Source organism: Temnothorax nylanderi, unplaced genomic scaffold (assembly GCF_030848795.1).
Source record: "Temnothorax nylanderi isolate EJ_2023f unplaced genomic scaffold, tnyl_v1.0 TNYL_tig0003_pilon, whole genome shotgun sequence".
Lineage (NCBI taxonomy): Eukaryota > Metazoa > Arthropoda > Insecta > Hymenoptera > Formicidae > Temnothorax > Temnothorax nylanderi.
Genome location: NW_027249065.1, coordinates 1,061,941 through 1,079,364, shown reverse-complemented (window position 1 = coordinate 1,079,364; position 17,424 = coordinate 1,061,941). Strand labels below are relative to the sequence as shown.

General features: G+C 39.3%; 1 protein-coding gene across 2 annotated transcripts in view; it reads left to right on the top strand.

The window, feature by feature from the left end:
- The window catches only part of LOC139771040 (dipeptidase 1), a 75,954-nt gene that overhangs the window by 44,662 nt on the left and 13,868 nt on the right, over positions 1-17,424 (top strand). For both annotated transcript variants that reach the window (XM_071703483.1, XM_071703493.1), the window contains exons 7-9: positions 7,972-8,148; positions 8,612-8,696; positions 13,497-13,572. In XM_071703483.1, coding sequence (XP_071559584.1) covers positions 7,972-8,148; positions 8,612-8,696; positions 13,497-13,572 — 338 coding nt within the window. The remainder of the gene's footprint in view (positions 1-7,971; positions 8,149-8,611; positions 8,697-13,496; positions 13,573-17,424) is intronic.

Below are 17,424 nucleotides of genomic sequence, written 5' to 3'. Positions count from 1 at the left end.
TTAGTCATTTAATCGACAATTTTTTATATTTGCTTAAAAAATATATAAAACGCACAATAAATACTAATTTTGGTATGTCCGTTTTTATACGTAATGTTCGTCGAATAAATTTCGACACGTGTATCTTTTACCCTCGCGCGTAACAATCCAGAAAGAATATACTCCTTTTCCGCCCCGTTGCCGCCCATATTGCAAGACCCGTCTCGCGGTAGGAGCTTTATATATGATCCCTCGCTTTTCTTTTATGCCTCGGACCGGTATCCGCATCATTTCTCACCTACACCTGAGCAATAAACAGGTTTTCAAGCACTCGCTGAAAATTCCCGGCGATACTTCAGAACTGGAGTCTAAAAAAGAAAGCCGTCGAATCTCCTTACTTCAACGCCATAAAAGAACATAGGCACTCTTCCTTTTAAAGAACGTCCCTCCGATCTCTTTGATGTATACATTAAACTTTTTCAATATTACTTTCAAATCGCTACTTAACTCTCGCGTTATGGACAGAAGCCCTTATTATATAACACGCCCTTATTACTAGTTACCGTCGCTCCTTCTCTCTTTTGTGCATTTATCCTTTGTGCAATGTCTTAATTGTCTTAAAATGAAATTCCTTTATTATATAATAACTGTATCCTTAATACTCGATTCAAATATATTTTCATATCACAAATAAACCTGTGCTCGTTCCTTCTTTTTCTTGTTCGTGTATACGTGTAAAATATATTAAGAGACATATCGTACTATAATATGGAAGTCTTGCTCGTCTAGTGAGCAATGAAGCAGCCGTGTGTATGGAAAACCGCTGAGAAAAGTAACAGGATCCGATACCTAGACCGTTTCATCCCGCTCTCTTCCAGTCCATTCCCCTCGACCAGGACTGGGGATCGTTCTAGTGGGAAAACTTTCGTAAAAGGAAAACGCGGCTACCACGACTCACGTTGCAATAGTATGAGGAAATACGTAAGCAAGTGTCAAGCCGTTAAGGAAAAGAAAGTAGAAGGGTTGTGCCTTTATACGAGAAAAGGGAGACGTTGAACATATACGCAAGTATCTTCGGACATTTAATAGAGCGTTGCAATTTACAAAATCCTTTTCTGTAATTATTATCCGGAATGATCTCTCCGAGGAAACACTCGTCTCGCTACGGAAAAGCGTCATCAGATTCAACGTCGCGTAAAATGGATTTCCTTGAATAAGTACAGCGAGCCAGCAGAGACAATATTTCATTTGCAGCAGTTTATTTAATTATTTTCTAGCATATTCGATTAATATCCTCGCGTATCTCTACGACCTTTTCGAATAGCGCATTCTCGCGCGTATTCCTTCACACGTTTTTACTTTCAACAGCGATGCCCTCGACAGAATGATTATATTATTTACGACTGCGAGCGGTGAAGGAAAGCGTTTCAAATATGCGTCAAAAGGATGTAGAGAAATGAAACTTTAAAACTAAATAAGATGTTAAACATGAAACCGTGCGCCTTTATTGATTAGAGCATTTTCACGGCTTGCATTTTATGATGAAGAAATGCCGAAAATTGAAAACTACGCAAATGCTCAATCAAGCAAAAAACGAGGCCAATATCGCTGACGTGTTGAATTGCATCTCACTTTACGCGCTCATAGTATGGAAAATTAACTGGCGAAGCATGAAAAATCCGACGACGAGTCTGATCAAATCGAAACGACTCCGTTATAAAGCCCTTCCCGACCCCGTTGCATATGATTGCATAGTCGTATTTGTCGTATTTTATTTATACGTAAATGGATCCGTCGCAAAAACGATTTAAAATATGTCCTAATTTCCAAAAAAAAATTTTTATTTCTTCTTTATTGGCTGGGAATTGGAAATCGTGTATAAAACAAAGATCTCTCGTTGTAAAATGACGGTAGAAAAAAGCCAATAAATACTGAGGTTATTGGAAACTGGGAGAAATATCGAATTGAAAGCGAAATTAAATAATCCGCTTCAACTTGTTTTAAATTACATTAATTTCCTATCTTTTCAGCCGAATGTTTTATTCTATTTAAATTTCACATAATCGGATAAACTTAATACCGCGACTTCTTGGTAATATCTCAGAGAGTGATCAGCATTCACAGTGCTTTTTAGTTTTCGGGTTGTATCGTATCAAAAGTGAAGCGATTTAATCAGCCATCCACAACAGCGATATCGAAAGAAAATAGAGGATAAGTATCGCGCTTCCATGATACGCCACGTACACGGGCGGAAGATAGCTTCGCTCGGTGGGCTACGTATCGCGGAGGTATCTCTTTCCCTGTTACAATATATCCCGAAGCTACGTTTTCCAACCTTCTACGTGACCCTTTGTATCGACGCGACGTGTGTGGATCTTGACGTGCACTTACACGCGCCCACGTTCGAGAGCGATCCGTCGAATCCGATTCGCATCTCGCGTGCATGCGCACGCCAAAAGTGGCCGATATCTACGGATCGTTGCTACACCGGCGCTAAAAGCACACTCAGTCACACCCCGATGCTCTCGCTTAATTGCTTCGGCAAAGCCCTTACCTACCGAAAGCGCGGACTAAAATCACGGGAAAGGAGCAGCCCATAGGAGGATCACACGGGCCTGCATCAAAAGTAGGACACGCGCAACTCTTTTTCGTGTGTCACTCACTCTCGACGCCCCGAATGCTCTTGAGCGCTTTTTTTAATATTGTGCGAAATAATGTTAAATAATACACGACGTCTCCTTATGTTACGCACTTGAGTATTACATTGAGTGGATACATGAGATTCCACTTCGATGTAGGTTGCTGTTAAGATGCAACTTTACTTCTTCGATGATTAATCACTTTGCGGAGTCCCGATGGAATCGAATGGGATTGTAATAAACAAGATAAAAACTTCAGCAAAAGAAGAAGGAAAAGAAGAAAAAAGAGGAAGAGAGAAACAGAAAAAGAGAGAGAAAGAGGAGAGAAAGTGAGCAAACTGCAGATGAGTGATTTATTATGCCGCACTATCCCAGACTTCCGAGGACAATAGGTTAATATTTCGCGAAAAAAGAATAAGAATCGAGAGAAATGGGTTATACGTGTGAGGAATAGTCGATATTTCTTTCGCGAGATCATTTCTCAGAGGCTTCGACATAAGGGCATTAATCGCCCCGTCGAGGTACTTGTCTCGCATCGTGCCCCCCCGCCCCCCCCCCCCGGTGTCCCCGCGCCGGACGGGCATTAACTACTTACCACGGTCGACTTCGCGACGTTATCAATATTGCAGCTTCCCATTCCCTTAATTTCATAAAGTTCGCGCGCTTTAGCGTGTACGCGGGCTATATCGGGGGCTCTTTAAAACTGCATTATCGTTTCCTCTCGGCCCGCTCCGATCTTAATTCCCGGGATCCGCGGACTATCTCGTAGGCGCCGCTGAACTTTCGAACACCGGCCCTTTATTAACTTTCTCGCTTTTTACCCCCTTGTCCCTTATCCCCCGACCGCGCGCGCATTCGGTTCTTAACCATCGACAAACTTTAGTGAGCTGTTATCAAAATCGATTTTCACTCTCGCGCTCGGGATATACAGATAAGACTTAATCCGTTTTAACGTAGCAATAACGTGAACGTTGGTACTCTCAATGTAGCTGCAATGCTGTATTGAAATATTATCGGAAGTCTTGGAAATGACGTTATTAGTTTTCTTCAAATCAAGAATAAGATGATTTATTGTAGACTTGAGAAATATATAGATAACAAGAATATTATATTACTCAGTTTCACCCGCATTTTCACAACTACATTCACTATTGCACAATAATACGACAGTGCAACTCGCGATTATTCCGTGAAACGGAAACTATATGAAACTTGCGGCCAATATGGCGGCCCGTACATGTCGACTTATGCAGAACGTCGCGGATCAAAATTTCGCGAATTGAATTCGAAGAAAAGCTGCGACAGCTCTCGTGGCAGTTTCTGAATTAATTCGTCGCAACCGAACGCCAGAAGAGCGACACGGATGTCCAGCGAAGTAGCAATATGGCAGTACAGCTGGCCGATAAGTTTCCGTTATGGGTTGACCGGCCGCCCTTTTGAGGCCAGCTGCGTGCTTGTTGTAGGAGTTGGCGTCTAAATAGTCGCCAGGATGCCGACAGTTTCGCAAACTGAAGTTGGACGATAACGGCGGTCGTGGGCGACGGCAAAGCGCGGATGTCGCAGAGGGTAAATTTCAACCTTTGAGAAAGAACACGGGATGACCAGCCGTCCCGTCCCGCCGTCGTCGTCGCCAACTTGAATCAATCAAAGTGTCTCGCGTTCTCGCCGCATATATCCAGAAGGTCCGCGTGTTTTCCATTCCACTTGCTCTCGGCTCCGATTCGCTGGGTCACTCATCGGAAAAACTTTCGGCATTCCGAATCGCGCAATTTCCTATGCAACCAAAGCGAAACGTCATTCACTGATCCTCTGTCTCCGCGAAACGAGCGAGGAGACCAAATCTTGTCTGGGATTTAGGCAGTACGTTTCGATCGAGCGAAAAATGCATTTCCGGAAAGCGACGTTAGAATTGCAAGGGATTGAAACCAGTATAATTTCGGAGAATACAATTTTGAATGCCGCCACGTATTCGCGAAGGGAACCTTGTAAAATTGACAACGCGCGTCTCAATAATATCGATAAACAAAATGTTTGATAAATAAGTCAACATTATTTTACAGAATTTTTATATAATTCATTGTATATGTTTTATTTATTATTAGGAAAATTATTGTAGATAACACAAATCGAATAATAGCTATTGTGGAATTTTTTCTTGTTAGAATTATAGCTTCCAAAAGTTTTAAAATTTCATTATTATAAAAGATTTATATATAGGCAAAAGTACTAAATGTATCGAAACTGCCTAATTTCTATTATTTATTAAAATTCGGTTGGAATTTTTATCTTAAAAGTTTCAATAAAAGAGATTTATTTGAAATCCTTTATTATAAAAATAAAAATCTTATATTTTATATGAGAGAAACTAAATAAAGTTTTATGTTATACAGTCATTCTAATAGTATGCAACAATAAAAAATATTAATATAATAATATTAATAAAAATTCTGTAAAAAAAACTTTATTGAGAATAAAAAATTTTAAAATTATTCCGCTGAATAAAGATTAAAATTTCAAATTTAATTTTATTTACTGTAATTTTGATAAAGTGCATTATTTATTCATATAAAAATTTCCTTTGTGAAGGAATATTTATTCAAACTGGAAAATATATCTCTTTCTGTCTCTATCTAGTATTATTAAAAGACCGAAAAATGTCTCTATTATACGCATGACGTTTATAACGCCAGTTCGTAAAATAAAATTCCAATGAAATTGGGAATTGGGATGGTAATAATCGATAATATTCCATGTAAAATATTCTATCACCATTTCTATTAAATAATATAATACATTGAGGAAATCGATTTTGATTTGTCAAGAATAATGAATACCAAAACTGTACGATTGCGGTGAATTAGCTTCGTCTCGGAGTCAAAAATCGCGACTAGGAAAAAGATTAGACGCATGGGTGAAAAGAGAATAAATAAAGGGGTCCCCGACCCCTTCCTCGGTTTTCGCTCCGAAAAATACCTGAGGGAGCAATGAATGGAAGAACGTATCTATGATACGAGTGGATACCTTTCAAAAGGACTCATGGGAGAATGAAGCTTATTCGTCATCCTGTCGGCCGATAGGTCGTACCAGCCCCACCACCATTGCGCCACCTTAACACACCCCGAAGATCCTCGAGGGTGGATTCTTCCAATAACCAAAAAAATATATATATATATCGTCCATCCTCCGAAAGATATAAATTCACTATGAATGTGCTGGTAATGAGTTCATAGATTAGAGTAATAATGTATCCCATAAAAGAGACCCCTACTAATCTTCATCAATCAAATATTCATGTACAAATGTATTTTGCCTATGATTACTCGCTATTTCATCTCACGACGTCTTATAAATGGCTTGTAAATATATTCGTCCGCGAGAATAAAAAGATACTCTTTACTACAAAATCGATACAATAAAATTTATAAAATAATGCATCTCCTTGATCAAAGTACCTATAAGTAGAAACAGAACTCTAAATAATCAATCGCGATTGTTTCTTCTTTCATTAATCCGCTATTTTTATTAAAATTTACCGTTTCCAGGCAAAGGGAAGGTAACTATAGCGAAAAGTCGGAATAGGTCGCGAATACGCGGAATGCCGCTTCAGAAAATAAATTGCTTGAATAATGGAAAAGAATCGCTTGAGCCAGGCTTACGCATCTCTCTGATCTCTTTCTCCCCTTTTCATCAAGGCTGCTAGCCAACAAAACCAACAAAACACTATCCTATCGCGTGTCACTCGCACGTGACCAATCTCAATTGCACTCTTCTCTTTCCATGATTTTATGCAACATGATTTTTCTCGAGTTCCCTCTGACTTTATTGTAGTCTTATTAAAAATGCATATAGTTTTTTCGAAACATAAGTTCGTTATAAGAAAATCTGAAGAAGTACATAGTAATAAAAAAAAGCAAAGGTTTATCACATGCAAGAATTTGATTAATAAATTTTTTATATTTAAATCTACATGTTTCCCAACATTATAATTCTCCATTTAACGCGTCGCTCAATCTGTTACAAGATTTACACACACGTGAGAGTTTTCTCTATTTATCCGTCACCTCGAGAATCCTCTCGTGCAGCTTCCCTTGTGCCTGAAGCATCCACAATGAAAACGAGACGGAAGTCACGCTAAGAATCCGTCACGACTTGAGAGAAAAAAAAGCCGAGGCACAACTATGGCAAAGCCGTGGGGAATAAGAAAGCTGAGAAGGAATCCTAAGACGTTCAGTTTATCACGTTGCCAGTTTAACAAAGCATTCTCGTTTAACGGAGATAACGTTCACCGCGCAGGAAAGAAATCGGAATTCGTGCGACAACTTGGCTCCTAACAAGGATGACTCTTCCGTGCCAAAGAATTCAGAGGGTTTCAATTTTCATCGTTAGTTTTACGAGACTGTAGATATTATTGTTAACAATACGCATATGCATTTAAAAAAACATGGTTTTTGACCTTATCTCTTATCAAGCGTTAATATTTCATGTATAATAATTTTACTATAATTATGCGTTTTCTAATTTTAACATAAAATCGCCCCAAATACTGTAAGATCTTAATTTTTTTTTTCTATAATAAAGATAGTAAAAATTTTATTTCACCGAAGCTGTTTTGTTAGCTTTATCAAATAGTTGTATAAAATATCACGTTATGTTCTGCGAGTAATACGAGTTGCAAGCTATGCATAAATTAGATACGATTGTTATCTCTTATGCATATTGATCGGCGAATGCAGCCATAAGAAATCCGACTTTTCGATTTATTTTATGGGCCACTGCCCCTCGCATTGGCATTCTTCTCGAGAAGGTTGCAGCTCCAGAAAGAATTCGTTCTGAAGCTCAATCCGACTCGCGCAATAAGTGTCACTGACCTAACGTGCACGTACTATAAACCAGTCCTTCTGTTCCACTACTAACACGAAATTTAATTCGAAAAGCAACTCGACAGATACGTATAACAAACTCTCAGTTCGTTCTACTTTAATCTTAAGGAAACAGCAACAATAAACAAGAAGTACTCTCTTTCTCTCTCTTCCGAATGGCTCGTCCAAACAATTTATCAGGATCATAATTATAAATTTGCGAAAAAAATAATTTATAAGAGGAGTTGTGTAATAATATGTACATTATATTACCCTCGAACGAATCCCGGTGAATCTCTGCGAGTCCATGTAATCCGGATTAGTCGGTTTATCGCAAGAATATTCGAGAGTTGCATCGGAATGTTTTTCGGCGTTAACGCGAAGTCCGAGATTCTCCAAAGTATTTTAATCCGCGGTGCCTCGATGCCATTATCGTGAGAGCGGGCATCCGCGAGTATCGAAACTATTTAACGTTGCACTGTGAAACTTTGCAGAGTGTCGTGCTGGAGATGAATCGACTTGGGATGATGGTGGACCTCTCTCATGTCTCGGTGCCCACGATGCTGGCCGCCATGACGACGTCGAGGGCACCGGTGATTTTCAGTCACAGCAGCGCTCACGCTCTTTGCAATTCCTCGCGAAATGTGCCTGACCACGCGTTGCGACTTTTGGTAAGCTCGTCGACGACGAAGCAGTGAAAGATAACGAGCACGTGTTACGCATTAATTCAAAGCATATATTACGCGATGACCTAGCTCCGAATAATTTGCCTCGTAATTATACACTGTTAAATATTAAAGGATCAAATTTAAACCAAATACCTTGAATTATATAACATTTTATTACCTTGAATTACCATGTGTGTGTTAAAATTTATCATTTTAACATAAAACAGTATTATTTTAACTCCTTTAGTATATATAGTTAAATTAACATTGTTTTAGTTAAATTAACGAGAAACAATGGCGATCTACAGAAATGGTTAAAAGTGACTTAAATTGAGTATAATTTAGCACTACGAATTTAACAGTGTATAAGCACTAAATTTTCAAATAGATAAATAATTTCTTTTATATTTTATCTAATTCAGCCATTACGCTAATTGTAAGAGGAATATGAATACTTTATTTACAGGCGCAGACCGGTGGTATAGTTATGGTATCCTTCTACCCCCATTTTATCAGCTGTGGCGAAAAATCGACGCTCGAAGATGTGGCAGGTGAGCTGTGATAACTATTGTTTCATTTTGATTATTAATAGATTTGTGATCGCGAAACCTGTACCCATAAAAAGGGATGTTACACCATCGGTTTGTTTGCCCCTCGCAATGTATTAAATAAAATTTCATGAAATCCAATCAGCTGTAAATGTTTGTGTGGACTTGAAGCTCGATATTTCTCTACCGAAATATGTGATTATTTTTTAAACAACACGTATGCACACGTAATACAATTCAATATTTGATAAAATCAGCTATTTCCCGCATTTATATTTCCGTATTTTTTCCGGAATATGTAGGAAACAAATATGGCATTAATAAAAATGGCAAATGTTTTGCGCAAATGTCTTTTTCAATGATATAGCATTGCTCCGACGTGCTTTCATTTTTTGTACCTTTAAGCACGATAATCGTTATTCTTCTCTGTTCCAAGATAACTAATTGAGAGGGAAACAAAAATCGTGTGCAATTAGTCCATTCTTTTTTCGACTGACGTACCGCAACTGAGCGGCTTTTAACGTCGCCGTTGACGTTGCAAAGAGAATATTCGAAGCGTTTCTCTGCTGAAGCGACCAAATGAGTTTTCACGTTAGGTGCCAATTCCCACGGGTTGCTATCATATTTGCATTATTACAGAGCGGCTCGAAGTTCCGAAAACATTAACATTTCATACCGCGCCGGTAATATAAACAGCTATGTATATTCTTGATACAATTAGATATATACGAATCATGGGAATAGGATTTAATCTAGAATGTAGTTTCGAAAAACACTATGTGAAATTAAATTGAAATAAAAAATATTTCTCGTTTGAAATGCGAACTAATTATTAATTATTAAATATTAATTAAAGAAAGAAAAATGATTAATATAGACAGCCTGGAAAAAATAAAATTTTGTTGCAAGGTGATATAACTTTCCAATAGTATTAGTACGGTATAGTGTGCTGCATTTTATAAAGTTAACTGTATACCCTTCCGCAGCGAGCGAGATCGATCGCGAAACCGAAGCCATCATGTATAGGGCGAAACCGTAATCTAAAGTTCACACTTTTTGCGGCCAAACCGCGGTTCAAAGTGCATCCTGCGAAGACCGAGTGTTTCTACAGGCAAACGTGATAAAAAAGCGAAACGTTCGTGACATGGGAGCAACCAATTCCATTTGCGGTATTGTCAAACTATGTAAATTTTTGTAGACACGAAAATGAATTCTGATCCATAAAGCGAATCGTTATCGTTCACTTTCTTCTCTGTAGAAGCGGTAGAATAATTAAAAATTATCTGTAATTCATAATCCCCATGTAGATAATAAACGCGAGATAATAAATTCTTTAATTTTGTCCATTTTTCGTCCGCTAATCTCCGGAATCTCGCGTGCAAAAACAGTCTCGACTCGGAACCGCAGAAAATTTGTAGCTTTCCTAGAATCGTGATAATCTCCATGTCGCCATTACCCAGTGTTTCCACGTGCTTTCTACAAAAATAAGCGGATACGGTGTACAGTAATGTTGTCTTGCGGTATAGAATTTTGGCTCGATACGACGATTGTAAATTTTACGGTATCGCGCGCGACAATGGAAAATCAGTCATTGCAGCACGTGCATCTCGGATAATGCGTCGCGACCGTGTAACAAAAGAAAGAACAAGTAATAATTGCTGGTCCAGATGGCCGCGCATCGGACGTAGCGTAATCGGACGTAGCCGGGTGCCTGAATAATCGCTTCCTTCCGCAGGCAGCATCTCTAATTGTTTTACATCGATGGCTACCGAGCCGCGGAGAAAATTATGTCCGCCGAGGGAGAGCGGGAAGAAAATTATTTGAAACGGGAATTGTGAAACGGGAAATGCGTTAAATAGCGGGCGCGCAATGATAATTTCAGTATTATAACGCGTTTCTCTCTCTCTCTCTCTCTCTTTGCCCGTGGCCATTGGCGCCAGTATTACGCCGATGATTGATTCGAGCGCGCTTTCGCCACACATTCGCCCTTTTCCCTCGCCCTATCCCACTGCCCTTTCCAACAAAGCTGATCCCATGGTGACCACCGCGTCACGCGCGCAACAATCGCCCCGAGTTAATAATAACAGCGCGAGTCGCGCTATCGCAGCTCGCAATTCCCCGCATTACGTTTGCCGAATAACTCCTTCTTTGTTTACCGCGCGTGAACGCAATTTTCTCCATTTGAGCTCTGTCGATGAAACCGCGACCGAAAAGCATATCCGTCTTCGCCGACGTACACGTATGTCACAGATGTTGCGGAAATTATTTTCGATCCGCGTGCTGTTTAAACCCTTTGCACTCCGGCGTTCAACATCGCATTCGCATTCGAGCCTCTAAATTACATTCAACAGGCTTCACACATACGCGTCGTATTCTCTTTTGATCCATTGGCAAAACAATCATAAATTTTAAATTACAATAGGATTGATTTTCTTCGTGCTGGAATATGCGCCGGGTTCGTCGCACAACACAACTCGCTGGAATACGTTCCGTTATATAGCGACTCGTCGTTTACGCAACGCTGTTTCTTCATTCCCACTTTGTAGGACTTTGTATATTCTGCGCGTGTTTCGCGTACGGAGCATTAAAATGCACTACATCCCGAGAGACATTTGCACGTTATTCTACCCAAACAAACGTCAACCGCGCTGTTTACGTCGTACATGCAAATCGAAAGATCTCGCAGCAACCTGCTAATGGCACAACCGTCACGACTCACGAGATGCAATGCAAATGCAACCTCCTCCGTTTATGGCAACATGCAGCAGTCATGCGACAAAGTCACTCGCGTCCCTTAACGGAAACACTTTACTCTCTACGCAAATAGTTTTCATCTTTTGTTTTTTCATTTCCTTTCGCAATCAATACTCCGCTGCGATACGAATAATTATCTACCTTCGATAAATACAGGAAGAATTTTTCTCAAATTATATTACCTACGTGTAAAATCTCGTTAAAAGCAGAATTTCCGATCAGCGGGGCCGCCCGCTCATCTCCTTACTCACCATAACGTGATTTTCTAGCCGCGCTTGACAACGACGTGCCCCGTTGAATCGTGATCAATTTTGAAAGACCGCACCGAGCCGGCCGACATATAATTTACGATATAATGGAGATAACGCGGGAGCAACACGGCGCAAATATGAAAATCGAAATTTGTGACGTTTCTGATATGTTGTTCCGCATCGCGCGGCAACTCGAGCCCGAACAAAATTGCGGTGCAATGAGGCGCGCCATTATTCTACAGTCTGATCGGCTATGAATTATGTCATTTAGCCGATCGATTATGCATGTCGTGTCTGCGTGATTGACGTGCCGTTATCCATTATGTACACTAAGCTTTGTAAATGCATTAAAATTCATTAGACAGGCACTTTTCTTGTTGATTTTTGGACGCCAATAATACGTCGCGAAGGAGAAAATAGCTAACGACGATCGGTAATCGATGGCTAACGCGTATTATATTCCACAAAGTTAAAGAGTGAAGTTAAAGAGAGAAAAAATCGAGAGTTACGTTTTCACGTGAAAATGTTCGACGATGTTGTTTACAGAGATCAATCTAAAGTTAATTGCATCGGTATCGATCAACTGCGGTTGTTTAAATTAAAAATATACAAAATAAATACAGAAGTAATATTTTAATTAATTCATTTAATATAAAATAATCCGCTTGCATCACTCAAAATACCTATCACTTAAAATGTTAAAATATATTAAATATAAATATTATCCCCTGTAATAATTCACGATGCAACAAGCGATTGAATTTATTCAATTAGCCGAAGATTGAAATTCGTTCATATAATTCTGATAAGTACGTGAAATTGTCTTTTGGATTTTGCATTGCTGCGGAGTGTAAATTATATATCGTGATGTATCACGTTACCGAGGTGTAAATTATATCCGTGCGCGCGTGCGTAACCATTTCCGAGTTAACAATAACATCCGTCTGACGGATATGCAAATTTTCATTGTTTATGCGCACGTTCATGATCTCATTGTACCTGTCCAAATTATTATTCGATTTTATCCATCTTCGGCGGGGGAGGAGACACACTTCGAAGCTTGCCTATTCACGGGAGAATTGCATTTACAGATACGATTGCCGGCAATAAATAGAACGTAATCCGTCTGCCTTAATTCCGGTTATCTCGACTGGAAGATTAATACGCTTCCGCGAACCTTTTCCTTTTGGTTTTTTGCGATTCGCGCGACCGCGCTAATTGCAAATGAATTTACCGTCCCTTTCGATTTTATAAATCAAATAATAAATAGGAAGACGAGTCCGCGCAGCATTAACCGATTACTTCTAAGTTATTCAATTCGCGAGCGCAATATTCTCTTCTATTAAAAGTAGGAATTAATTATGCGCATCGTGCAGTATTGTGTTAGCAATTATGACTAACTAGGCAGTCGCAGGGGACGCAAACGCGACTGCAGTGGACGTACGACGTTATACGTCAAATGTGTGTGCAAAAAAAAAAGATAAATATGCGTTGTGCTGGCGGACAACAATGGAAACGGAGGAAATAATACATAATATAAGTGTAGGTAATTTTCTTTGCGGCTCTCTCGGAGAGTAGTAACTCACGGTGTTATTAGTCGCAGTTGAAAAATCGTCCGCACTGCATTCACGGGCAGTCCGAGCTTGCTAGGCCAGCCCGCGGTTAGGGTGGCGAATGTAATTTTCCTCGTTATATGGCAAATGAGCTATACGGGTTCCGTATATATATCGTGGTACGCTAAGCGCAGCGGTCATTACTACGATTACGTAATACATGCAATTTTCGTGATATGTTACAGCACACATCAATCACGTGCGGAAGATAGCCGGGGTGGATCACGTCGGCATCGGGGCTGGATACGACGGGATCAATTTGTAAGTGTGACGTATTCGCAATAGCGTGAATGTAATTGTATGTCAAACGCGGCAGATATACGCAGAAGGAAATATCTCGTCGAATGCCATAATTAGTTACAGATGGAATGGCACACGATCGATTAAAAGGATCGGCGGTATAAATCCGGTTGTTTCGACAATAAAAAGTACTTTAATTTCAAGCAGCGGTTGCATTCGTTCGCATTAACGATACGACTTTCCTGCCGAGCGAAAACAATGCAAATTCGTAAGCGCGTACCAGTTCCGCCGAGCTGATTGCGAACTAGCACATGCAAGCGTAGAGAAGTTTTCGGTTACCGTTGTATGTAGTACAGGGTATAGATCAATACGTACAGAGCTACCGATCACTTGCGGTGCTCAGAGACAGTTGAAGTCCCTTCCCAAAATTTATGAGAGGAGATTACTGGTTCGATTTCGGATGACCATCAAAACGCTCGGTTCGATACATCTCGCTTATAACCCAAGAGTAGGATTGAAACGGAAGGTAAATAATATACGATGGGAATACGTTTAGTTGCGAGGCGACTTCATGAATATCATTTGAAGCCTATCGATTCTCCACAAGGGAATCTATCGTACGGATGCATTTTTAAAGAACCCCATACATAAAATTGGTCTCACGAAATACCGAATGATATTCCACTGTTTGTTAAAGAACAACCAATATTATTTCGTTCTGTTATTCGCGCCTTTGTTATGCTTTTCATGCGGTTTCTTCAGCACGGAAACGACGCGCGGAGCTCTTCTTTGCCCGCGATAACTCGATATATAGAATCTGCTAAGTAGACGTGGGAATCGGCGAGAGGGTATAAACACATGAACACATCGACCAACCCTTTTTGTTAAAAACGTCGACCCTTTGTGGCGCGTTACTAAAATTGCGGCCCCCAGCATTAAGCTTAGTGAAAAAATTGACAGAGCATGAAAAAGAGAAAGAGAAGGAGGGAGAAAGAGAATGAAAGAGAGTAGGTAGAAGGAGAGACAGAGAGAAACAGCTCTAACCGCGAGTAAATTGAAAGTAAGGGGATAACTAAAAAGTTGTTGAGTTTCCGAGATCCGCATGAAAAACACAGATGGCCGCGTCTGGTGTATATGATACAGGATTGAAAAACAGTATGGATGCATTGAAGCGTGATTTGCAGACCAAACGATAAAGAAGAAAAACGACGCGCGTAAAAGATACGCCGCTGATCGAACCGTCGCGATATACGGTTTTTCTGTATTTTCATCGGGCGACAATATCGAATACAAATGCAGGGAATCGGGAAAATAAACATGTAGCCAGATATTATATACGTCGGTACTGCGAATTATTAATGTTTATAAACATTTTCTTTTTTCTTTAGGAAAATGGTAAATTTAAGTTTAAAAGCTAAATAGTCAAATTTGGGGTGCTAATTTCCGATAAGGTAGATAACATATGTAAAAGATAAGGAAGAATCTATGTGTTCTGGTCTCGAATACAACTATCAAACACGTGCTTTCATTTATTTTTCACAAGTAAATAAATGTAGTCAAACTCAGAGAAAAACCACGAAACGAACAACAAAAATTAATAAATGAACATACCGATCATTAATTTATTGATAGATTGGAAATCATATTAAATATACAGAATTGTTTTATACATTATTTCTAGTTTTTTCGTAGAAGTAATTACCGCGGCTCCAAAATGAAAATAGGAGTATATATATCTCGATATCGAATTTAAAATCAACAAAACATATAAATTTCACATATAAATAACTGCATTTCCAATAGTATAGGTATTGATGGAGTTTTACCACATGAGAATATTTATAAACAAAACAATGTGGAAGATGAATTATGATCGTAATTAATCACACTCGACTAACAAGAATATTGAAGACTAAAATCTACTAAACTTTATTAATTTTTATTAAGTTTACTAAGTTTTATTGAATTTGTAGTGGGAGAGAAGCGCACAAAAATTTTCAATATTTCCAATACTTTTAAATCTTCAATTGATATTGTACTACCATTTAAAACTTATCAACCTCAAACGCAAAACAATCCACGCGTTCCATATTGTTTCATTTAAATTCAATTTTTATTTGCGGTAAGAGCGTTGGACAGATAAAAATTTTATTAAAGTGGTTTTTTCACATCCAATCATCGTAAATTAAAATTGATAACGCAAACATTGTATCAGGCACAATGCGCGACGCTGCGTCAGTCATTTATTTTATTACATCATCCGCGTAAAGATTGTTCTCTCGTCCCCATTCTTAAAGATTTCGCAGCTTCTTCACGAAGTAAAGTCTGAGATTTCTGAATGCGACGATTTCGAGAAGAACGACGCGAATGACAAGGATGCACTTTAGTGGCGTTATACGAATGAAAAAGATGTCGCACTGGAATGAAAACAATTCTCGTTTCCTCCGCATCCAGTTTCCAGCTTCTCGCGTAACGAAAGAAAGGTGTTTTAATATCTGCCACGGACATTCAAGGTTTAAAGTTACGCCACTCGTGTTAGAAAAAAATTTGAAACAGCTACCAAACTTTCAACATATTTACGCTCGGTTGGAGAGCGCCGCTTAAAACAGCAAGGATGTCACAGAAACTCGAGAAGAAGGAGAAAAGCACCAGTCTGTTATTCACATACATACACTATTGTCTTTCTTTCAAGCCTTTCGCAACGAGCGTATATTGGAACTGAAAACTAACAATATTGATGGTATATAATATCTTCTTTCGCGAGCATGCGAAAAGTAATCGATCAAATTTTTTAGGCAGGAGAGACGCATTTTATCCGCCGCGGGGACTTTTATACGAATTCGCGGCGAATTCGCGGCAAATAAATTCGATAACGTGCTTTCATTGCTGACAAAAACCGTTCTCTCGCAAGTATATTTAATTTCGGAGATAAAACGATGTTATTTCCGTGTCAGAGGGATCACGTACGGCGAATCGTACGGTGAAGCGTTTCAGCTAACATTCGTGGTCGAAATTTCAACGTATTAATCGCAATAGCCGAATATCAGTAGAAATGGATTACTATAAAACATTTTTCTGGAAAATCCATTTGCCGTCATATCGTACCAGAATTTGCATAAATTTTCCTAATTTTTAATAAACATTTTCTCATGTGCGACTGCAATGATATAAAAAATTCGATATTTGCATTTCTCGAAGCCGGAGTAAAATCTTCAAAATCGACAAGTTCTAAAAATCTTCGGGAATATATCCATGGACGTGAAAAAAATAAATAAATCTTTCGAAAAGTCTTGTCAACCTATAATTATAAACTCATCAAGAGTAGTCGCAGTAGCGATCAACAGTAGCAATAAACAATTCAAAGAGGAGGCACGTTTGCAAATTTGCACATCAGCTATTTACCAAATTAATCAGCAATTTGTCCCGCGGAAAGGAAATTACGCGGTCCTCGAATTTCATGCAGAAACCGTGCCGACAACTGCATTAGAAACAGTCATGCCTGAATCCACGACAGAAACGCCGCGTTCTTAATTGCACGTTAAATTAACTCACCGGTTGACAGCGCGTGGTTAAAATTTCAACGAGCTAATCGGGGGAACCGTTCCGCAGGGAAACCCTCGATTCGTGGATAACGCCGGCTAGTGGCTCATTGCCTCCACGTAGGAAATTGGTCCGAAATACATGAAAGCCGAAAGCACGACGCTATTTATTCTTCGGCGATCAATGCGTTTATTGCTACGCCCGTTGCATTTCCACTTCGTCAGCCGTTTCAGTTCGTGAATTTTACCATGTCCACGTTGCGACACGGCTACAAATAACTCCATTGAAGCAAATAACGAAATAATATATAATACCCGGTCGACAAACTCACGC